The sequence below is a fragment of the Podarcis muralis genome, chromosome 2, assembly GCF_964188315.1.
Source record: "Podarcis muralis chromosome 2, rPodMur119.hap1.1, whole genome shotgun sequence".
NCBI classification, from domain to species: domain Eukaryota; kingdom Metazoa; phylum Chordata; class Lepidosauria; order Squamata; family Lacertidae; genus Podarcis; species Podarcis muralis.
The window spans coordinates 71,501,885-71,526,805 of NC_135656.1; the positions used below are offsets into that span (position 1 = coordinate 71,501,885).

The 24,921-nt window shown below is 47.0% G+C and overlaps 1 protein-coding gene across 3 annotated transcripts in view; it reads right to left on the reverse strand.

Moving 5' to 3' along the window:
* The window catches only part of RASSF1 (Ras association domain family member 1), a 31,803-nt gene extending 10,910 nt beyond the window's left edge, over positions 1 to 20,893 (reverse strand). Inside the window, exons 1-2 of one of the 3 annotated variants that reach the window (XM_028718674.2) lie at positions 20,069 to 20,893; positions 13,035 to 13,159 (exon numbers count right to left, since the gene is read on the reverse strand). In XM_028718674.2, coding sequence (XP_028574507.2) covers positions 13,035 to 13,159; positions 20,069 to 20,399 — 456 coding nt within the window. In that variant the 5' untranslated portion in view covers positions 20,400 to 20,893. Of the gene's footprint in view, positions 1 to 8,395; positions 8,976 to 13,034; positions 13,160 to 20,068 lie in introns of those variants that run through there. The other 2 variants (XM_077924740.1, XM_028718676.2) reach the window with 2 other exon arrangements.
* Positions 20,894 to 24,921: the final 4,028 nt, after the last annotated feature.

The window sequence follows — 24,921 nt, forward strand, 5'->3', positions numbered from 1 at the left end:
GAATGGGAAATAGCCAGCAAATTATTTGATCTAGCTTCCTCTCCAACAAGGAGATGTTTCCTAGGAAGTAAACAATGCCACCCTCTTCTTGCTGCTCATCAGTTAACTAGGCACAAGATTAGAGTAGCAGTGAGTTCTACAGAAAAAAAATTCTGTTTCAACCTGCCATGCACCACTCTAATAATAATAATAATAATAATAATAATAATAATAATAATAATAATTTATTATTTATACTCTACAGGAGCTTACATGCAAACTGACAAATCCAGCAAAGCCTGGATTGTGGGAAGCTGCGTGTATTGGGGTGGGGAGCATTTCCTACGAATAAAGTTTTGACCCAAGGAACAAAATGGGAAGTTGCTGTATCCTGTGGAAAAGAGCAAGAGGAAATCTGCAAGGGTGGAACAAACAAAGGGGAAGATGGCTCTAGATAGGATGGGAAGGGCAGCTCCTGCTCCCCCAACACACACAAGGTAAACAAGTCAAATTTGGGACACAGGCATCCTGTTTACAAGACAAAGAGCCATCTCTAGGACTCAATCCTATTATACAATTTAGAGTATACAATTTTTTTAAATGGTGGTACTAATGATGTCTCCTGCCAACCTAGCAGTTCGAAAGCACGTCAAAGTGCAAGTAGATAAATAGGTACGTCTCCGACGGAGAGGTAAACAGTGTTTCTGTGTGCTGCTCTGGTTCGCCAGAAGCGGCTTAGTCATGCTGGCCACATGACCCGGAAGCTGTATGCCGGCTCCCTCGGCCAATAAAGCGAGATGAGCGCCACAACCCCAGAGTCAGCCACGACTGGACCTAATGGTCAGGGGTCCCTTTACCCTTTACCTTACTAATGATGTGCAAATGCCATAAATCACAGCTGGGATACTGTAACTGAAGCAATCCAGAATTAACTACCTCAGAGTTGCTTAACAATCATTATATTATATATGAACATGAGCCAACACTGCCTAGTGGGCAGTGTTACCTCAGACCTAGTGTGCTCAGGCACAGATACCAAGAACAGGCCATGTCCTGAGCTGGTAACTTCCAAATCAGATTCCTTCCATTCTGACTATTTGACACTTCAGTTAGTCTAAAATGCAGCTGCCAGACTACTAACTGACTCAGAGAAACCCAGCTTGAAACAGCTACACTAAAGGCAGGTTCATTTCCAAGCACAATTCAAAATGCAAGTTCTGCTTACTGTTAAAGCACTATATCATGGGTAGACAAACTAAGGCCCGGGGGCCGGATCTGGCCCAATCGCCTTCTGAATCTGGCCCGCGGACAGTCCGGGAATCAGTGTGTTTTTACATGAGTAGAATGTGTCCTTTTATTTAAAATGCATCTCTGGGTTATTTGTGGGGCACAGAAATTTGTTCATTTTTTCCCCTTCAGAATATAGTCCGGCCCCCAACAAGGTCTGAGGGACAGTGGACTGGCCCCCTGCTGAAAAAGCTTGCTGATCCCTGCACTATATGGTTTGTGACCTGTGGGCACCTTAAGTACTTTATATTAAAATGTGCCCATGCACTGAAGTTTTTGTCACAGGATATTATACGGGTGCTCTTCTGTCTATAGTTAAGGGAGATGATAACCAAAGAGAAGGTATTCTCAACTATTGCACCATTATCTTTGGAATGTTATCCCCAGAGAAGCTGTCCCACATGTTCTTGTGAGAATAAATTAAGTAAGGATTATAAAATTTAAAAGCACCAAAGATATAATAGGATGATCCTATCACAAGGAAATTGGGCCCTTTGTATAGCCTAACTGCAACTGTATTTTCAAAAACATATGCTCTTGCTGCAGTAAGTCTCTCTGACAACGAGTGGTGAGCAATGCTGAAATTAAAGTCATAATTTAAAATTAATTTCAAGTCTGTAGCCATCAACGGTACTTGTGAGCCTACTGACAATGCAATTTTTTAAATCATAGAAGCCTCAGAAGTCAATTGTCTAGAATTTTTCTGGAACTAATTACAGTGGTGCCTCGCAAGACGAAATTAATTCGTTCCGCAAGTCTCTTCGTCTTGCGGTTTTTTCGTCTTGCGATGCACGGTTTCCCATAGGAATGCATTGAAAATCAATTAATGCGTTCCTAGGGAAACCGCCTTCTGAAGGCTGGGGGGGGGGCTTTTCTTCCCACCCCCAGCATTTTAAAAAACCCCGGGACAGCGGAGGACTTCTCCGCTGTCCGAGGCGATTTAAAAGCCCCTGGGAAGGCAGGCAGGGGGGACAAAGACTTTCGCCCCCCGCCTGCCTTCAGAAGGTGTTCCCGCCCCCGCCCCGCTTCGGAACAGCTTTCCGAAGTGGGGCGGCTGGGGCAGATGTCCCCGCCCCCCCTCCCCACTTCGGAACAGCTTTCCGAAGTGGGGCGGCTGGGGCAGGTGTCCCCGCCCCCCCTCCCCACTTCGGAACAGCTTTCCGAAGTGGGGCGGCTGGGGCAGATGTCCCCGCCCCCCCTCCCCGCTTCGGAACAGCTTTCCGAAGTGGGGCGGCTGGGGCAGATGTCCCCGCCCCCCCTCCCCGCTTCGGAACAGCTTTCCGAAGTGGGGCGGCTGGGGCAGATGTCCCCGCCCCCCCTCCCCGCTTCGGAACAGCTTTCCGAAGTGGGGCGGCTGGGGCAGATGTCCCCGCCCCCCCTCCCCGCTTCGGAACAGCTTTCCGAAGTGGGGCGGCTGGGGCAGATGTCCCCGCCCCCCCTCCCCGCTTCGGAACAGCTTTCCGAAGTGGGGCGGCTGGGGCAGATGTCCCCGCCCCCCCTCCCCGCTTCGGAACAGCTTTCCGAAGTGGGGCGGCTGGGGCAGATGTCCCCGCCCCCCCTCCCCGCTTCGGAACAGCTTTCCGAAGTGGGGCGGCTGGGGCAGATGTCCCCGCCCCCCCTCCCCGCTTCGGAACAGCTTTCCGAAGTGGGGCGGCTGGGGCAGATGTCCCCGCCCCCCCTCCCCGCTTCGGAACAGCTTTCCGAAGTGGGGCGGCTGGGGCAGATGTCCCCGCCCCCCCTCCCCGCTTCGGAACAGCTTTCCGAAGTGGGGCGGCTGGGGCAGATGTCCCCGCCCCCCCTCCCCGCTTCGGAACAGCTTTCCGAAGTGGGGCGGCTGGGGCAGATGTCCCCGCCCCCCCTCCCCGCTTCGGAACAGCTTTCCGAAGTGGGGCGGCTGGGGCAGATGTCCCCGCCCCCCCTCCCCGCTTCGGAACAGCTTTCCGAAGTGGGGCGGCTGGGGCAGATGTCCCCGCCCCCCCTCCCCGCTTCGGAACAGCTTTCCGAAGTGGGGCGGCTGGGGCAGATGTCCCCGCCCCCCCCTCCCCGCTTCGGAACAGCTTTCCGAAGTGGGGCGGCTGGGGCAGATGTCCCCGCCCCCCCCTCCCCGCTTCGGAACAGCTTTCCGAAGTGGGGCGGCTGGGGCAGGTGTCCCCGCCCCCCCTCCCCGCTTCGGAACAGCTTTCCGAAGTGGGGCGGCTGGGGCAGGTGTCCCCGCCCCCCCTCCCCGCTTCGGAACAGCTTTCCGAAGTGGGGCGGCTGGGGCAGGTGTCCCCACCCCCCCCTTCGGAACAGCGTTTTAAAATGCTGGGGGTCGGGAGCGAAGCGCTGCCGACCCCCAGCATTTTAAAATCTCCCCGTGTCCCGGGAAGGTTTTAAAATGCTGGGGGTCGGGAGCGAAGCGTTCGCTGCCGACCCCCAGCATTTTAAAACCTCCCCGGGACACGGGGAGATTTTAAAATGCAGGGGGTCGGCAGCGCTTCGCTCCCGACCCCCAGCATTTTAAAACCTTCCCGGGACACGGGGAGATTTTAAAATGCTGGGGGTCGGCAGCGCTTCGCTCCCGACCCCCAGCATTTTAAAACCTTCCCGGGACACGGGGAGATTTTAAAATGCTGGGGGTCGGCAGCGCTTCGCTCCCGACCCCCAGCATTTTAAAACCTCCCCGGGACAGGGGGAGATTTTAAAATGCTGGGGGTCGGCAGCTAACGCTTCGCTCCCTCCCCCAGCATTTTAAAATCTCCCCGGGACAGAGACTTCTCTGCTGTCCCTTGGAGATTTTAAAATGCTGGGGGTCGGCAGCGAACGCTTCGCTCCCGCCCGCCAGCATTTTAAGATCGCCCCCGGCAGGCGGGGGGAAGGCAGGCGGGGGGGAGCAAAGACTTTTGCCCCCCGCCGGCCTTCAGAAGAGGTCCTCTTCTGAAGGCCGGCTGTGGGCGAAAGTCTTTGCTCCCGACCGCCAGCATTTCCCTATGGGCTTTCGTCTTGCGATGCAAGCCCATAGGGAAATTCGTCTTGCGAAGCGCCTCCAAAACAGAAAACCCTTTCGTCTTGCGGGTTTTCCGTCTTGCGAGGCATTCGTCTTGCGGGGTACCACTGTATTAACTTTAATGAATATAAAAGATATATAAGTATTGAGAGTTCTCCTGCTGCACTCTGCGTGGTATTATGACTCATTAGATAAGATTTGCTACCACCTGCACACTTCCGTTTAAGATTAGACCCTTTCCAAAACACATGATTTAGAAAGACACTAATTCATGGACTTGATTGTGCCATATGTTAAAGCAGCTGAATAGCTTACTTTATGAAGAATGGAAAAAGGCAGACTTTGCTATCATCATTATCAGTTCTGACCTCAGGAGTGCTCTCATATGAGTAAAGAAGAAACCACAACCTCAGAAGTACTTAACAGAACATAAACCCCCAGTGTGAGCGACTGCTAGGTTGTGGCATTCTTTGCTGAAACAGGGCACAGCATGAAGACAAAATGCCCTGCAAAGACTGAAACCCCTGAGTCCCTACTCACTAACACTAGAAACGTTAGCTCAGGATAGCTGCTGGATTCCAGTCCAATATGGACTATTAGCTGCATTGCTGTGGTCAGGGTTGTTGTTTTTTTGATGTGCTTTTCTTAGAGCAGTTTGTGGCATATGTGGCTTTTATGTAAAGAAAAACCAACAACGAAGATGGCCTGTGCACTCAGAGACTCAGTCCACATGTGAACAGGAAAGGGAGCCAGAGAGAGGAAGAGACAAAACCTCAAGTAAAAGAAGAATAAAAAAAAGGGGGGGGGGACTTGCATTGGTCAAGGGATTTAAGGTTTAGAACTAAAGGATGACTGCTATTCTCAACACTTCTCTAGTGTCCTCATGGTTCAACAGATTTTCATAAAAAGTGCCAGCAACATAAAATCCATGCCAATTCCAGGGTTCTGCCCCTGTTGTTACCACAGTGTTGAGCAAAGAATCATGGGGCTTAATTCCTACTAAAATAAGCAGCATAAGAAGACGCCTGTTGGGTCCTACCAAATGTCTATCTAGAAGGCTAGAATAAGCTACAGTCAACATGCCACTTTTTATCTGTCCAACTGCCTGGTAGTCTCTCCTTCCTTCCTCGCATATATAAATGAACACGGGCATTCCCTGGTGTCCCAGGAGAACATGAAGACAGACACAGCATAAGCCATCAGCAGACCAGTTGGGAACAAGAAAAAAAATCAGTTTACTCTTTCACTCGATCGGGGGGGGGGGGGGAGAGAGAATGAATTGTTTACATATTGAGACCTTTAAAGTTATTGGATCTCAGCAAAAGTTAACTCTGTATTAGTCACAACCCTTGGCTAAAGAACATTTCCAGTTGTGCATTCATCCCCTGTCAAGCTGCATTTTTGGGGCTCACTGCAGGGTTTCTAAACTCATCTTGTCTATCCTGTGGAGGTCAGAAAGATACATATATTCCCCCTGGACCTGAGTGGAAACTCACCAGTGGAACTTTACAATACTGTACCAAACTTCACACCAAGGCTATGGAAGGGTAAAGGGCCTTCAGTCCCCATTAGACCTTGCAAACCACATCATGCTTAACACATATTAATGGGTTTGTAGTTGCTAATTTCACATCACAGGTCTGAGGGGTTGTTAGATCAGTATCTTGGATCATCTGCCAACTCCCACATGCCTTTCCATTCCTCCCTCCTACCATTCTCTTCACATGATGCAGACTAACTGTATTTCAACCCTGCTTTATCATACTTAATCAGAGGTGACTAACATTTCCTAATCAACAATGCACCCCAAGATGCCTACTGCTTCTACTTTGTCTTCATCATCTGTTGGTCATGCTCATGAAAACTTCAAGAAGAAGAGCTTATTTAACTGTTATCTCACTGACTCCTTTCTTACCGTCCAAGTAAATTAAGAAAATTCCACTCAGACCTAAGACAGAATGAAAACAGCACCTCATCTACAAAAGAACACTTTATATTTGGGCTCTACAACCCTCTATGTAAGGCTCAGTAGTTGTCACCCTGCAGACAACAAGCCCTCGGATGCAACTTGTACCTAGGTGTACACCCACACTTGCTTTGAATCCTCAGGCAGGCTCAGCTGCTCCTGGTTACACAATAATAACTAGGCTGCCTTTTTTCTTGGCATACTGGCAACTGGGAAGGAGCATCTGATAGAATGAAGGCATGGCTAGAAAGAGAAAGTACTTTGAAGGAACTGCTTTTTCTGCAACACCCCCCTCCATACTAATCAAAGAGAGCCACTCTTAATATGGTGCCAGTCTGCATCTTCATAGTGCTAATGTCTTTAAGGGAAATTTAACAAGAACACTCACTTCTTTGTTAGGCAGTCATATGTATACACTTCATCCTATCAGAGACTTGTCTAAAGGCTAAGTGCATTTCAACATCACAAAATTGTTTCTATCTTTTTATAAAAAGCAAGATAGCAGGCTACTAGAATTAGCTTTAAGGAATTAAGGACTGGTTCTTCTGGTTCTAGGATCTCTCTTATTTAGATCTCTGGACAATGCTCTTTGCCAGATGAAACAAGCAGATTCCCATTTCAGATATTGTCCCAAATAACTTATTGGCATGGATTTGATAGAAAAGCTACATTTCAGTTCCCCACATGCACTGCCAGTACCAAGGTCAAGGTTTTTTGCATGATTCCTTGCTTAAACTGGGATGCTTAGTTTAAAATGTATGAGACAGCACATATTTTGATCCAAACACTCAAGAGAATAAGAAAGCAGCTCCAAAAGCAGCTCCCTGATAACTAGACCAATGCTAGAGGAATCATTTTTGTTACTTTCATTTGGTGGCAGCACATAAAGGATATCATCATCGCAAGCAAAGCTCATACTTAAACCCACATGAGTGAAAAGTTTATAACCAATTGGCTATGTTGGTCTTTGCACTGATACACACACTAGGGATTGGCCCATGTAAAATTAAAATGGATGATAGTTATTTCCGCTGTCTTGTCATCGCATTGTAGCACCATGTGGTAATCTCATCTTGTCCCCAAGTGACCATTCATTCATTATTCTCAAACGAAGCTTGTTAAACTGCCATGATGCCGGATGTAGACCCCTTTTAAGACATAACCCCACACCTGTCATTACTATTAGTCTTCCTCCCCAAAGGACGCTTTCCCCATGATATCTGGAGCAACCACATGAAAGAGAAGAACAATTTTGCTAGCATGGAATGGCAAAAACCCCAAACTCACCCCTTTTCAATTTATTGTCATACACATGCTAATATGGTGGAAAATACAAGTAGTCAGAAAAAGAGAGAAACAATACACTCATCCAGGAAGGACAAACTGTATAGTACCATCAAAGGCAGTGCCAACCTACACCTCTGTGTATTCATGTTGCTCTCATCCCATACTGTACTTAAGAGAGCCAGTGCCCTCTCAGTGAAGCTCTGCCTACATCAACACTCTACATAAGCACTTTCTCCTTTCCTTGCTCAAAAGTAAGTTTGTGCTCAGGTTTGGAGCCCCACCCTACAAATAACACAATTGTGCTCCCTGCTGTTCACCGCAATCCCTGGACCCATAAACCAGCTACCTACCCAAATGCTACTGCATGCAACCTAAATCGTCCCCCCCTCCCCCAACTGTCCTGTACTCTCGACTATGTCTTTGGCTCCTAAACAGTGAACAGACATAACTGGTTCCGTTTTCGAGCTAACTTCAGGGAGACAGAAAAATGAAGGGATTTCTCCTGCTCGGTTCCTCCCAACCCTCCAGCCTGCTCTCCAGGGAAGTTCCAAACAGGAACTCATTCTCACTGTTATTAACCGCTGCTGGTTTCGCGTTTGACCAAAGGTACCTTTCACCCGCTTTCGGTTTATGGAAAACCTTATGGGTTGTTTTTTTTTGGGGGGGGGGGGCGAGACAGACACAGAAGTGGGCTGGTCGGAAATGCTATGCCTGCCTTCCTTCCTCTCTCCCCGCCATCCCCTATGGATTTGGGAGCTTGGGAAGGAGATCTTAACACCGCGTGGGATTCCATCCCGTTCACACAGCGAGATGTAAGCTGGGATATAGCGCGGCGCATTTTGCATTAGAGCCGCCTGGAGACTGACGGGGGGCGGGGGGGCTTGCCTCACCTTCTTCTCCTTGTGGGGCTTTCGGATGAAGGAGGTTCGGGCTGTGAAGTACTGCTCTAGCTCGGAGTCCGAGTCCTCTTGGCTGCAGTAGCCGCTGCTGGTGGTGCTGCTCCAGGTCATCTCGAAGGACGGGGTGGTGGCCGCAGCGTCACCCTCGCCCATGCCCAGCTTAGGCTTCTCCTCCACTTCCTCTCGCTCCCTTTGCTTCTTCACGAGAAGACCCGAAGATCCCCGCCCCGCCGCCGCCGCCACACACCAGCGGACCAAACAAACCCAAGCCGTCTGCGTGCCCAGAAACCCGGCAGAGCTGGGGAGGAGCAGCGCGGCTTCTCTCCGTAGAAACTGCCTCCTGACGGGAAGAGGGAACGCTAATAAACGCCTCAACAGTGCCTAGAAGGGGCAGCCCGCGTTTGTTGGTCGTCGGCGAACCCGTCTTTCAAGCACTGAAGCCACGCCGGCCGAGAGCCGCCTTATGGAAGTTCCCCGCCTTCTGCCGGGCGAGGGCTGCTCGAGTGGCAACAGACTCCCAAGCTCCCTTTGGAGGCGGAGACGCCTCCTCTCCCTCCCTCTCCTGGCAGCCGTTGGGATTGAAACGTATACAGCCCCCGCACGCGCGCGCCTCATTGGACGGAGGGAGGGGACGCTGACGTGGGAGAAGCCCCCCTTCCCATCGCGGGCGAAAAGCTCGGCCCCGCCCTTTCCCTCTTCTGCGGGAGCGGCCCGTGCAGTGATTTCATCCCCAAGCCAGCCACGCGGGAAGTGGAGTCACGCTTACTGGCTTTCCTCTCCCCGCTCGGCGCGCCTTTCAAGTCCTCCCGGAATAGCAACACCCTAGAGCCGCCCTCAACTTAACCTTACGCAGCCCCCCCCCACAAAAAAAGCCAAAAAAGGAAAAGTTTCAAAGGTTGCGGTATGCATTCCCGGCAATTCCTTCCAAGTATACTGTATATATTGTTTAGGATAGGCAGGTTTGGTCGGCTGTATTTGTAAACCTACTCGGACGTAGGTCCCGCAGAAACATTTTAAGAATTGGGTTGTTCATTTAAAAGGCAAAAACGCAGTTTCCTGTTTGGTTGGGTTGCTCCACTTTTTTTGGGGGGGTGGCGCAGGGACAGGGATGTGCAGCTACCAGAGATTCTGCATGTAAGCCTCACGCAAATCTCTAGACTTGGAAGAATAAAACTTATTGGATTTCTGCCTTGTGGGCAGCTATCAGGGCACAGAAATTTGCCATAGTAAGAGATGGCTGTCACAAAGACTTTGGAGTGAAGTGTTCCTATTAGTTCTAGACAGGACTAGAACTAAAACAACAATTATAAAGACTACAGTGACTACCTATCTTCTTTCAAAGGCATGGGCAAATAAAAAGGTCTTCAAATTCCACCGGAACATGGCCAGGGAAGAGGACTGTCTGATCTCCCCCAGCAGGAAGTCCCAGAGACAGGCTGCTTTACAGACAAAGTCCTCTCTGACATTGGACTTCCATGCTACCTTCATAGTATATGAGAATGACCTCTCCTCTGATTGTAAACCGCACATTGGATTATCTAAAGTAAGGTATTCCTTCAAGGATTTGTGACGGGTACAACAATATCTGGAGGGCCACAGATTCTCCACTTCAAGACACAGAGAAAGGCAGAAATTCAATCACATGTTCCTTATACTAGCCAGATTAGAAATATTCTAAATTTCCCAGAGTCACGTGTGCAGGCATCACTACAGTCACATGTAGAGAACATATCTGTTATGTATTGAGTTTAGCCGAATTCTAAAAAACAAAGTACAAGCCTATGGCCTCCACCTAGGAACTTTCTCAGATCATTTTCACTACAGAAGAGCTCTCAGGTTGATGGGGTACTGCCTCATAACATATTTAGTACATGAGTTAATCTAGTCTTGTTTAACTTTATTTTTGATCCTTTAATCTTTGTTGCTTAAAGTATTTAGTTCTGTAAGTCTGGTAATCTCTCGCCACCCCTTTGGTGTTCTAGACCTAAACAGATAGCATGAATAGCACACCTCCAGGCATTTCTGGTCATAACATATAAATGAGGGAGGGAAATCTCTTAACAATATATGTTAAGACACCTTTGCCAAATTACAAGAAAGAAGATTCTGACTAAACATCAGGGAGAACTTTCTGATGGTAAGAGCTGCTCAACAGTGGAACGGATTCCCTTGGAAGATGGTGGATTCTCCTTCATTGGAGGTTATTAAGCAGAGGCTGGGTTGCCATCTGTCATGGATGCTTTAGTTGAGATTCATGCATTGCAAGGAGTTGGACTAGATGAATCTCAAGGTCCTTTCCAACTCTATGATTGTATTAAGAGGTCAACGAGATGGAAGAACATTGAAGAGATGCCACTTTGAGCCAAAAATCAGGGATTCCTCCCCCACTCAATTCCCTTGTACATGCACGCCTGTCTGTTTCTGTCTGTCCTGGGAATAGCTTGCAAAAGCTGTTGCTAAGCAATGTGGTTCCATGGCAGAAGTGTTTAGTCCAGCACGTGGCAAAATGTTAATTGGCAACGAGCAATGCCAGCTGGGCTGATGGCCTTGCATCTCTAAGTACCTGCCCTTTCAGCCCTCCCTGCCCCTGGGACATGTTAGCAGCATCTAGCCCCAGCTGCAGCAAGCAGCTCTGCCAATAAAAGGATGGAATTGGATCTGTCAGAACCATGATGAAATCTGTGGACCCCTCCCTTCTGCTAAATCTTGTCTTGTTTTGAAAATGCAAGCTGATGGCTGCATTTATCGAGAGGTACCAGAGGCTTCCCACATATGGCAGCAGCGAAATTCTCTTAAGCAGGTAAGACAGCCAGGGATAAACCTTCCATCATTTATAATATGCCTAGTGCTATGCTAAATATGAGTGAAGATAAGAGAAAACCTAGCCATGTGAAGGAACAGAAGTGAGTGTAGGGAGCTCCTGAACATCTTAGGATTTTCACACTTGTATACTGCATCAAAAATCCACTCTGTGTGTGTGTCTCTTCCTGCCTCATTACAGGCAGCTGCAATCTGCAGGGTAATTTGCAACATGTTTAGTTATCAGTTGAAAACCATCAAACAGGACCCCTGATTTTAATAAGCTTGTCTGCAAACACTATCCTTTCAGACATATTCCTATATACATTTTGGGGAGCACCAGACAAATATCGCACCAAGTCTGGCAAATCTATGAGTCCCAAGAACAAAAGGTATTAATAGAACACAGGTGGGGAACTTCAGGCCCAGGGGCCAAATACAGGACCCTTGGAAATCTCACTTGGCCACATACCCTCCACATGCCACGCCCTTCACTGGCACTGCTCTGCATCCTCCTTGAGTGCTTTTGCTAGGCTGGAATGTGTCCTTGCAGTGTAATAATGCACCTTGCTTGTCTGGATGGAGAGGGGTGTGCCCGTGCCTCAATTTTGCATGGCTGGAATGGAGCCTACTGTACAATGGAGAAGTCACATTTATTGCCCCACTGACTTCTGGCTGCTAAGCCCTGTCTACCAGCAGTGCACAGCCCCTGGGAAGGTGCACATGGGGGAATGCAGCCCTTGATCCAAAAGAAGTTCCTCACCCACTATAAAAACAAAGGAAGTGTAGTTTGTAGTTCGGGCTATTCCAGCCTCAAAATGACATCTAGTGTGTTAATTTGGTACAAAAGTTACAAATGAACATAAAAACCGCCTTGCCAAGTCAGCAAATAGTGTCTCCCCTACCCCAAAACCAAGGTTCCTAGTACCAAGGCCAGCCAAGTTATTCTTGAACTTCTCCATCTCTCCAACATACATACATACATACATACATACATACATACATGTTTGCTGCTCTTTCATGACACCCCATATCAGCTGCCTATGACAGTCACCTCATAATGCCTAATGGTTGGGCTGGCACAATTTGCGTGAGCATTCAAGTTCTTGTAAAGGAGTGTTCCCGCTATTCCAGATGTATTTTCTTCAGTGCAAAGAAGCTCTTTGCATTATTACAGCCCCATGTATGATAGGGTTGCCATATTCCAAAGACCAAAAATCCGGATCCCCCACCACATTCGGAGGACCCCACCACCACCCCGCATCTCCATCGCTCACCCCCTCCCCACTGCTGACCCCTTCTTTGCCCCCTTGCTCGCCCCCCCTTCCATCCCCTCTCATACCTTCGCTGTCTTTGGCCTCCTGCTCTCTTTTCACCTGGGCACTCCTCCTGAAAAGCCAGGCTGGCGTTCCCCAGGCTGCGGTTGGCCTTTGCCACCTCTAGAAAAGCAATACAGGCCGGCCTTCCACAGGCTGTGGCTGGCCTCCACTGCCTCTGGAGAAGTGGTGCAGGCCAGGCGCTTCAGTGGCTCTGGGGCCACAGGGCCTGCAGGGGCTCCAGCCTGGAGGCCGCTGAGGGGAGGAGGAGAGACGTACACATGGCCGCCAGAAGTAACAGCACCATGGCTGCCCCTTCCTTTTGTGACAGCACCACTGCTCAGCCAGTGCCCTCAGCGTGTCAAAAACAAAAAAAACACAACCCCAGACTTTAAAAAATAAATTAATTAAAAAATCCTCCTGGATGGTGCTCTCACCCCTGAAATCCCAGGCATGTCCCGGAAATTCTGGACGTATGGCAAACCCTAGTATATGACTCAGAGCTATTTTCTTACCACGTTGGTGTCTTTTTCTACTGTCTGCTCGTTGCCTTCATTCTGTTCACTGTCTTCATATCTGGGGCCACTGCAGTCTAGCCGGATAAGGGTGCGGCATCGGTAATGACAGATGAACTTACAGTCTAAGGAAAATAAAAAGAAGACAATCCATAAGGCAAGGGGGGACAAAGCTCAGGAAGAAAAGGAACCCACAGGTTTAGTCTGCACAAAGAAACGCACCCCATGTCAGATCTCCAGTGGGGGGGGGGGGGAGAGCAAAGAGGCTATTGCTGCACATCACACAACTTTTGCAGGTATGATTAAGCAGGAAGGGGTGGGAGGAGATGGTACTCAAATCTCAGTAGCAATATGTCAATTAGGTCTCAAACTGCTCAGGATCTCCTTTTTCCTACTTCTCAGGAAAAGGCTTACTCTAAGGACTGAAATATATTGTGAGATAGGCTAGTACAGTGGTACTTTGAATGCCAAACATAATCTGTTCCGGAAGACTGTTCGATTTCCGAAACTTTTGACAACCGAAGCGCAAAGGGCAGTCTGCAAAGTTAATGGAGAAAATTGAAAAAAAACTCAGAAGCCGTTTGACTTCTGAGGCGCGTTCGAAAACTGAAATGTTTGGCTTCTAATACGCTCGAAAACTGAGGTACCACTGTATTTAAGGCAGGCTTCTATCTTGCCTTTCTTCTCCCCTCACCCCACAAAAGGAAAGCTTATCTAACCTTTGCCTAATCACACCAGAATCACGGTCAACACTCCATTTTTACTATCTCTAGAATCTTCATTTTAAACTTCTCTGTCTTTTGCGCTTAATATGCAATGCTGGCCTCTTATCTCCAGGGCATTGCTTTAATGCATAGCCATTGTAGCCTCTTGGCAGAAAGACAGACCAGAAAATTACCCCTCCCCTCCCCACTCTCTTCAAAGGAAGAGGCATGAAAGAGCCTCTGTCCCAAGGCATCACCTTTCCCTGGCAGCCACTCTGCCGCCTGCCAGGATAAAGGCCTCATTTTAAGAGGCAGCCTGCACTGATTATTTTCTGCTTGGATGGACTGAATCTGCTGCATAGGATATGTGCTCACGTGAGAGGAATGCTTAATGCCACTCACATAGTGTCGAGGCACAATGTCGCCCTCAGCATAAGGAGTGCCCTGCTCCCCTAGGCCTCAGACAATCTGGATGGCCTTGTACTGGGCAAAACAGAAAGATAACAGAACAGCCACACAAATGGCCTTCTCCAAGTCCCCCTTTTTTCTTGTGGCCTCGTCAGGCAACACAAGCAAAAAATGGTAGAAGGATTAGGGGTTTTAAATATGCTTTCTAAGTATGCTGCCTTAAAAAAAAAAAAAAAAGTAAAAAAGACGCCAGCACACACATTTGCAAGATGTCTTCAGTTATAACATGGAAAGACACTTTTCAGAGAAGATACATGTTCAGCAACACTATGGAAACAGACTAGGAAAAAATATGGCAGAAATTTCTGGAAATCAAACAAAGCATGCTCATATATTTATTGCGAGAATGCATGTCCTCAGAAATATTTCCAGTCTCTGCCTGGGGACTTAAAAAAAAACCTGATTTCTTTATGTTGTAATAAGAGACAGCATTGTAAATGCAAAACCTTTCTGTATCTGCAATTTAAGCAGGACTTGATTAATGATTATGCTATGTGTAGATTGGAGCCTTTTGTCTGCTGCAATTATCAGATGTCATTTTCATGCAGAAACAGCACAGCTTTTACTAAACAGCTGAGCACCATCCAGATTTCATTCCTGCAGCAAGCACCTTTTGTTACAGAGGAACTGTGCTTTCCAAGCATTCAAACACTCAATCAAGTTGCTGGAGAAATGCAATTATTTCTCTAGAAAGAACGCAAAACACCTCTACAGTCCAGACAACTGGTTTATTGAGCAATCTTCCTGATTTTCTTATTACACAAAGCTCACATGGAGGTCAGATTAGTATATCAGGTCTTTATTGAACATTCATTCCGATTTGTTTGCAGGACAGTTGTACAACAAGTATTCATCCTCCATTCATCCCGATCTGCTTGTGGGTGTTTATACATCTTCTTTTTAATTATTAACCCATCCCATACTTTTCAATCCCATCACTTTCCAAACTGCAAAAAGCCATTCTTTTTCCGACTGGATTTGCTCTAATAGGGCAGGGCTGGGGAATTATTGGCCCTCCAGAAGTTGCTGAACTACAACCCCCAAGAGTCCCAGCAAGCATGACTAAGGACCAGGGATGATGGCAGTTGTGGAATTTAGTACTGTATTTAGGCAAATCACTCTGGAGTCCATTACTCCCTCCCGAGTCCATAACCAACCATCATGCACTCATTTTTAGACTGACTCTGTCTGTCAGCTGTTGAGTACATATGCCTGTTTAACTACCTCAGTATATCTAATGCTGCTTTTATCTGTGGAGCAGTAACTGGGCAGATTTATTCTTTGATGAATCACTAAAATGGCAGAGATCAAGAGCAGGAAAATAACTGGCTCCACCTAAAATCATAAAGATTAGTGAATGAATATCTTTCTCGCCTACATATTTTGCAAAACCCATCTTTATTTTCCACAATTTATAGCAGCACATATTCTTATTGCACAACAGTAAACTCTTAGGTTTTATACATTCTGCCCACAGAAAATAGAACTGTGGTTCTGTTTTGGCTCTAAGATAGTGAAGAAAATAATGAAAAGTGAAAGCAATCTGTGTCTTCAAGTCTCTTAGGCCAGAAGGCAAATATAATTTAATGAGTTTAGACCAAGCATGACTTTAGGGCCTTGACCCAAAGTATCAGCATCAAGCAGTGGGCCTGCCACTAGCCACAAACATCGCAGGGCTGAGGACAGAGAAGAAGAACAAGATGAAACCACAGAGAAATTGTAATTCTATCTCAGGGTTCTAGCAGTTGCCAATTGTCTTGCACCAGTGCAAGTACTGAGCAGCAGAAAGCAGTCCTTTTACAGGCAAGTATAAGAGTTGTCACCATGATTTTTCAAATTTTTTTAAATGAAGCTCCTCAACAGAATAAATGCCTATAGCAATTTCATTATTCTAATACAGTAAAGCCCAATTCCACACTGCAAACTGTTAGATTTATTTCTGATTTGTCTCTTTGCCTGTTCTTTTCCAGGGAAAATAACTTAAACACTCTGACACCCTCTAGTGACATCTGCTCTGCTTTACAGGCATTAGGAGAATGCAGTTCCATTATCCTACTTGTACCCGTTCATTAAGGTGCACTATTTTATTCTGGATTAATTACTCTGGAATAATTTCTCTCAATACTGTACATATCTTTAACTGCAATCAGTAACGGATTAGACTTAAAATGAAACACTAACACCAGAGTTCTAATTTATATGGGAGCAATTAATGCCAAACTGTTAATCCTACCTGAATTCTAGAATCAAAACTGCTCTTGACTGAAGGACTGCCTTATACAATTAGGATGTAGTACTCCAAAGTATTCCATGCCATCACTATTCTTGTATGAATTTGTCTCTAGCCCTCTGCATCTCATATCAATTGTTGTTTTTAACAAAAGCAATCAAAGTTAGCAAAGGTGCAAGAAAAAATTAAGTGCTCAAAGTGTAACAATTCTCTTCTTAGTTCCAATTTATATGACAATTTGTAGGATGCGACAAGTTTGTTACAGGAGTTTTCCTTGCTAAGTCTACTAAACATTATTCAGCATTAACAGTGTGCTAGACGTTATACAAAACTGTTAGTTAACAGGCAAACTTGCAGGGTTAGTGTCAATTATGGGAGGACCAAATGTAAGGACACAAGGCAGAGGACATGGTAGCAATTTGAGAAACTGGCTGGAACACCCAGGGTAAAACAAATGAAGTTCTCAGGGTGTATGGCAGCCAGAGACAAAGATACAGACAAAGGTAGACTCAGGGATACAAAGCCTGCTATGAGGCACAGTTAAGGAGCTCTTCGCAAATCACACCCACTGAGTTTAGAGCAGCCACATCCTTTCAGCTACAGTTGCTGAAAGGATGGGAACACTGAGGGTAGGCCAATCAAATTCCTCTCAGCCATTCTTTGTGCTTGGTACAGACTCAGCTTGGAAGCAAGTCCAAGTCCTAAGAAGACTGCACATATGATACTGTTCCTGCTCAGAAGACTTACTATGTACAATAGATTAACAAGACAGAAGCTATGCCATCTTTTTTTTTTTCTGGAATGAGCCTCTCTGCCGGCAACAGCTGCTTATCAGGTAGAAATTCAACAGGGGCAGCCTTCCCAGCCCTTGATGCTCCACAAACATGCACAAAATGTGGGAAGGAAGGGGTGAGTTTTTCACATATTCACATAGGCTGTCACTAAAATAAGCAGCCACAAATCAGGATCATCTGGGTCCTGGCCTATCAGAACAAGAGAAATAAAACAGCTGTTGTCCAGCATCCTGCAGGCACACACACAAACACAATACTGTACAGTGGTACCTCGGGTTACATATGCTTCAGGTTACAGACTCCACTAACCCAAAAATATTACCTCGGGTTAAGAACTTTGCTTCAGGATGAGAACAGAAATTGTGCTCCGGCGGTGCGGCAGCAGCAGGAGGCCCCATTAGCTAAAGTGGTGCTTCAGGTTAATAACAGTTTCAGGTGAAGAACGGACCTCCGGAACGAATTAAGTACTTAACCCGAGGTACCACTGTATCTGTTTGCATGCCCCAGTGAAAGGTGTAGCAGAGCTTTCCCTGGCTTTCAGTGACACACATGCAACTTTGGTGCACTATTCAGCACTGCTATCACACAATTATCCCTTTGGAAAATGGGGTTGGCAGGAATTCCAATCCATTGGAATAAAGGAAGCTGGTGAACCCAGCTGATTTCAAAGACCCAGTTTTCTTTTTGACATGGAGCATCCTTTTACATGCAGCATCAGTAGTCACCCCTTAGCAACAAATCAACTCTGGCACTATAAGCCAGCAGAGGAAATGGAATACACATGCAATTGACAAGAACACCAAAGGTCTCCCAAGCACCCAGTAGCCTTCTCTCAGAATCCAACCCAACCAAACAAGACTTCACTGCTGGACTCAAAAATAGGGGATTTAAGTGAATAATATTGGATATGGCCATGCCACACCTGCTTTCATGAACATACACATACTCCCACATGCATTTTCTCAACATGGAATGATTCAGTGGCAGAGGAAGGAGAAACAGATACTGAGTCATCTCTGACCCAAGCAAACCTCATTCAGTTAACCTAGTTTCCCTACATGTCCTCTGATAAACAATATGCAATAGCTTTAAGAAGATCCCCCAGGGTTCTACTTGTTGATTGCCTAGTGCTAGGCCCCAGGCCATTGGAGAAGTTTCTAAATTCATAGTTTCAATTATGCCATGAGAACTGATGGCTTTCCTTGGCTGGATGCTGTCCTTAACCGTCATAATTTGGGACCGTAACCCCTTTGGTCTTCTTCAGCCCCCCAATTGGGAACAACTGTGACAGCATGTTCATTCACATATTTATGTTCGTTATCACCCATGGTAATGCTTATAGTTAAACATCCACAGTGGATTATTTCACATCAACGCAAACAATATTTTCATTGTGGGAGTTATTGTGTTTAGCTGCAGATAATCAGATGATGATCACAAGCACACACACACACACACACGAACCAGCTTCAAGTCCATGTAGAACAATGTTTCAGAAACAAGTGAAAGAATTGTGGAAGCCCTTTTCATGCATGGGAAAATGCAGGCTGCTGGTGTCTGAGACCTCTAATCATTCCCACCCCCTTACTATTTTTTTAGTCCATCTTGTGCCCCTTTAAAAAAGAATTTTGAGAGTCTTAAAAACTACTCCTGCTCTTCGGAGTACATGTGAGAATTTATATAGCCGGAGCTTAGATGGTACCACCACAATATGATGATTGTGGGCTGCTGATTAGACCGTAGCAAACATTCATTTGGGATGTTCTGAGTTGCTCTTAAACAGAGGTAGTTCTGGCCTGTGTTAATTAATCAGTAACAAATGAAGAAAGAGAAGGGGACTCCAATTTCGCCTACGGTCTGCACATACCTACTCCTAAATCAAAATATGATCGAGATAATCAAAATGGTAGAAAAGAATGAGCATGTTGCTTGGCATTACTGAATTAGATTTTAATTCATGCAGTTACTGTTAAGCAAGCATTGCTGCAGCATAACAGACATTGAGAGAGCCGTCACTCATGATGGCATGCACATTTTACACATTGTAAATCTGCACAGGACTTCACATGCTCAAATGGTATGGGAATACAGTATGTGAGAACATTCACTGGCATAGAACACTGTCTAAGGTCATATCCAAACCATATATTTAAAGCACATGGCTTCCTCAAAGAATATTGTGAACTGTAGTTCACCCTTCACAGCGCTACAATTCCCAACACTCTCAAGAAACTATAGATCCCAGTTTTATTTGGGGAAACCATATACTTCAAATGCATGGTGTGGGTGTGACCTCGGGGTCTACTTTAAGCTCCACCATTTGCTTAAAGCTGCAATTCTGTGCATACTTTCACCCAAATTCAAACAAGCTACCAGAATAATTATGTATGTTTCTTTAGCCCCAAACCCCAATTCCTCCAAAACTTAAAAACTTTCCAAAGCAAACCGTTCTCAAGCAGCCCTTGGGCCAATAAAAAATACGTCCTTTACCTATCCTTTCCCTCTGTGTGCCATAGGCTTGTCGCCTTTCTTATTAAAGAGCTCTACTGACTTTGAATAGCTGCAGGACAAGCAGTATACAGCTTTTTTCAGCAGTGAGAGAAGTGATGGGGAAGCTATCCCAGTTGAATTTCTACCTGTAACGGAAGCCAGACAGTGCTACATCATCCTGGACTACTTAGTTTACTTTTATTAATCCTGTTTCTCTTCCATTTCTTTTCAAATTTATGCTCCCTGAACCGAACGCTACCGTGCCCTCCTGCTTCTCCCAGAACCTCCTGCGAGGATGCAAAGCGGCCTGGCAAATGCCGCCACGTGCGGCTGGAGGCCGGTACTCACGGATGCACTGCAGACGCTTCTTGTACACGCCCCAGATGAATTCCCCGCACAGATCACACCAGGTCGACTGGCTTTGCGCGCAGGGCTTGAAGACATGCCCCTCGCCCAGCTCCTCGGTCAGTTTGGGGTCGCTCTGGCCGCCCAGGAGTCGGATCTGGCGCACGCGGCTCAAGATCTCGGGCACTTTCCCCGGAGAAATCCTCAGGGCGTTGGCCCGCTCCAGCCGGACGGGGCGTTCAGGCGTGCCTCGCGGGCCCCGCGTCAGGTCGAGCTGCTTCTCCAGCCCCAAGTTCTTCAGCTCGATCATCTCCTGGTCCATCGGCCGGTTCATGGCCACTGCATAGGCAGAGGATGCAAAGCGGGAAAGGGGGCCTGCAAACACATCTCACAAGGGGCCCAGAAACAGCCCCATCTCGCCCGCGTTCCTCGGGGGTCCTGTTCGGAGCAACCCGCACTCCTCTCTCGACCCCTTTCCCAGTCTGTCAAAAGTTCACTTCTTGTCTGTTTTCTCTTCCTCTCCGCCTGTCTTCTCCCCCGCCCCTTTTCACCCCTTAGCTTTAAAGCAGCAGCCAGAAAAAGTCACAGGCGATCTTTGTTGGGAAGATTAGAGCTCAGTAAGAGCCTCCCGCCCCCACGAGCAGGCGGGCAGCTTTCTTGGCTCCACAGCATCAGCCTCCTTTGGTTCTACAATCGTGCTCCATAAGAGAGGAAGCTGGGGAGAGTTGCGTTAGTTTAGGTCCTGCCTCTGAAGTGCTACCAGTTGCTGGCTTGCTCTTTCTTTTTTTGTTGAACAAGCAAGAGGAAAGGTCCCAGCTCCCCTCCCCTTCATGCATTTCCTCCTTACTAGGAGGGCGGGGGGGGGGGGAGAGAGAGAAGAGACCAACAGGCGGCGCCTAGTCCTGCACGCCTTGAAGTTGTCGCTCGTCTTGCTTTCCGCCCCCCGCTTCTCCCGCACCTCCGGATTAAGACCGAAGAAGCGCAGCAGGTTTGAGGGAAGCGGCAGCCGGACACGCTGCCAACTCCCCGACAGCTGCGCGGCATCATTTCGTGGGACAGGCTGTGTGTGGTTGGGGGGGGGGATATGCAGGGGGAACCAAAAAGGCGGGAGAGAAAGACACAGCTGTGAGGGAGTAGGGGAGAATCGGCGCGGAAGTTTTAAGACTCCAGAGCATGGGTAGGCAACCTAAGGTCTGGGGGCCGGATGCTGCCCAATCGCCTTCTCAATCCGGCCCACGGACGGTCCGGGAATCAGCGTGTTTTTACATGAGTAGAATGTGTCCTTTTATTTAAAATGCATCTCTGGCTTATTTGTGGGGCCTGCCTGGTGTTTTTACATGAGTAGAGTATGTGCTTTTATTTAAAATGCAACTCTGGGTTATTTGTGGGGCACAGGAATTCGTTCACCCCCCCCAATATAGTCCGGCCCCCCACAAGGTCTGAGGGACAGTGGACCGGCCCCCTGTTGCAAAAGTTTGCTGACCCCTGCTCCAGAGAGTCTCCATGCTGAGGGTTTCAGCAAAGCCGTCCCTCACAATCCCAAACGCTGCGTCAGAGAAAAGGAGACCCCTCCAGGGGAGCTCCTGCTCCCCACGGCTCCTTAAGGACCTGGAGCAAATCGCCTCCCCTCCTCGCCCGCGCTGGGTCCTCCGCCTGCGCTCACTGCGAGGTTCCCGGGCTCGCGCTCCACTTCTGCAGCTGTGTTTCTATAGCGATGCTGCTGCTGCTTTTGAAGCGGGCAACCGCAGCGCTTCGAGAGGCCGGCGCCTGACGTCAAAGTCTGGGGAGATGCAGGAGCGCACGGCGGGAGACGGCGCGGCTCCGTCTGAGCGGCAGGAAAGCGCTCACCTACCCTCAAAGGGAGGCTTCTGCGACCGGGGTTAAATCCTTCGGGTTATCAGCAGCTGGCAAAAGCAAAAGGAGCTCTTCCCCAAGGGGTGGCACCCAAGGGCGGCTGTTTGCTAGGGCGCAAAAATAGGGAAGGGGCCTCTGCCACTCAGGCAACCACCATTTTCACTAGGATTGGAACACCCATGAAAGGATGAAAGAATGCTGAATTTGCACATCCCTCCTCTACTAGGTGTGGGCTGCCTTGCCTGAGGCCCCATTAAATCCCTAGGCTGGCACTGTTGCCATTTATTTTTCTGAGGAGGGAGCATGGGCGTAGCCAATTTTTTTTTGGGGGGGGGGCAGGACTTTTGTTAGGGGGCACAGAACCCATGTGAATGATCTGTTAAGTATTTCTGTTGTTTTTCTTGATCTGGGGGCAACTGCCCCCCCTTGGCTACGCTCATGGGACACAGAATATTAGACCTTTAAAAAGCTATTTAATCTAATTTTATGAGGGAAAAGGAAAGATTTATCTGTCTAGGGATACAAGATTACAATGCACACATTCTATATGCAATAAATACCCCGCAATTACTCATTCAATAAGTTTGGTGAGCATGTGCCATTTGTTCTTTGAACAGAGTCTATTATTTATCCATTTTAGCTGTCTCAAGATATTAAAAATAAGCCATTCCTTTGTTCTTTTACAGAAGGCACTGCAACACATTTCCAGTGCCAAGCAAAACATAGTTTGCAGTTTTAAAAATATGCAACAGACTTAGTTTAAACGAGCTGCTATACCAGCCTTAATGAAATCAAAATGTTAGAGCATTCCCCTCATTCCTGCTGCATAATGTCTCAGCACTAGATCACCTCCTTGAGACCTCTAATTGGTTTGGATATGGCTAAATGTTAGTTCCAACCAAGTAAAGCATAAACTTAGCAAGGAAACCAACTCTTATTCTCAGTATACACATCAAGTACTGCTTATACTCGCATTTTTATGAAATCTGTCTGACCAGCCTCCTGTTGGCCTGCATAATTTGCTATTCTTGGCTTAAGTAATTGCTTACCTGTTTCTTCATGTAACATTGTGTAAATGTTCACAGTTGTGTTTTTCATTATTGCATAATGTAATTTAGACGGTATTATTGTTTTTTGTCCTTGTTTGTGAGGGCCTCCCTACCCACTTACTGCCCCCTCGGACAAACTAACTGTCAACACTTGGATGTTGGTGATGGGGCAAACAGCCACATTCTCAGAGAAGTAGCCATCTGGAAACATTGTGCTTTTGCTGTTCACATTCTACTGAAGTCAGGGATCATAAGCAATGCGTGGAGATTGTGGACATCATCTGCATTTCCTTCCCCAGTGCTTCCTGCCTGGGAAGTTCCACAGTATAAACAGAGCCTAATCATTTGTCTTTGCATAACAAAAATGTTTTTTCTTGTTTGTAGTCATCATACTCTGGACTTCCTTAAGTCTTTAGGGTCTTTATGGTGTCTAGGTATACAACTTCTTGTAAACTTTCTGAAGGCAGGACTGCACTGCACCCCACTGTGATGGTCATACTATATCCCTAAGCAGGGTTACTAAGGATGCTGCTGTTTTGTTTTGGGTGAACTAATTCAGTGACGCAAACCATGAAGTGGGTATCTTCAGCCTGCTTTTAGTGTGATTCTTCACCACTTGTCAGTAAATGATTGATGTACCCCACCCATTTGACTGGATTGCCCCAGCAGCTCTGGACAGTTTCCAACAAATATAAAAGCATAATAATAATATCAAATACAAAAAACTTCCCTATACAGGGCCGCCTACAGATGTCTTCTAAAAGTTGTATAGTTACGGTATTTATTTCCTTTATATCTGATGGGAGGACATTCCACAGAGTGGGCGCCACTACCGAGAAGGCCCTCTGCATGGTTCCCTGTAACTTCACTTCTTTCAGTGATGGGACCTCCAGAAGGCCTTCAGAGCTAAATCTCAGTGTCCGGGGTAAATTTATTTGCCAAAATGATGCAAGTGAAGGTGGCATTTGTAAAGAAGAATTTACAGTTTCTCATCCACAAATGTTCTCAAAGGCTGCCCTTCTCTTCAAAATGATTTGTTCTGGTTTGTTTTGGCTGTGGCAAATGTTTAATAACAACCTCCCTGGCAGTCCCCACATCTGCATTTTCCTTTTGAGGAAATCACAGAATTGGGACAATTAAGTTTTCCACATGACATGTACTTTCACTAGGTTTCTGGCAACACAGAAAGTCCCCAGAACTCAGCTGCTTCCCCACTTTGCTTGTTCATAGTGAGATATGTGAGTTATATTGTGGAACAGATGGGGAAGGCGAAACAGAGAAAATAATTGGCTTTGTCTTCCTGCTTATTCTGAGAACAGAGTTAAGAGGCCACAGATTTGGGCTGGCATTGCAGTCAACCAAACTAGTGGTTGATATTTACTGTGGTCCTTCCCCATTTCATGAAGTACCTCTCCATTAGCATTGCACTGGGCTTCAGATGCATCCAGAACCAGAAGGAACAATGTCCTGTTGAACCTCTGGAGTGCTCAAAAGCAGCAAGGCACCTACATAGCACTGAATGGCTGAAGGGCTGTTGCAGCAATACTGCAGCCTTGTTACCAGGTGTAAATGATGGCATGGCTTTTCCTGAGTGGCCTCTTGATGGATGAAATCACTAGCTGATCTTTATACTGCTGACACAAAGCCCTTGGCAGGTTTCCTGCAAGGCCCTATTGCTGAAAGTTGGCTGCATCCAAAGTCCATAGTAGATTGTTGCTAGTGGTTGCTGTGGAACCATATTGTTTGGTTTGCTTATTTTCCTAAAATAATCTCTCAGCTTGAAATGGAAAAAACAAGTCAAGGAGAACATTACAGGCCTCTTGCTTGCTCTAGGGAGCTGGATCTTGAACTTTTGCAAGAAATATCCATGGGAATAAGTCCAAAAATATTATTGAAAAGATTCTAGAAATGGGTCTATTTTTGTCATTTCCTGGGAGTAAACATCTGCCAGAG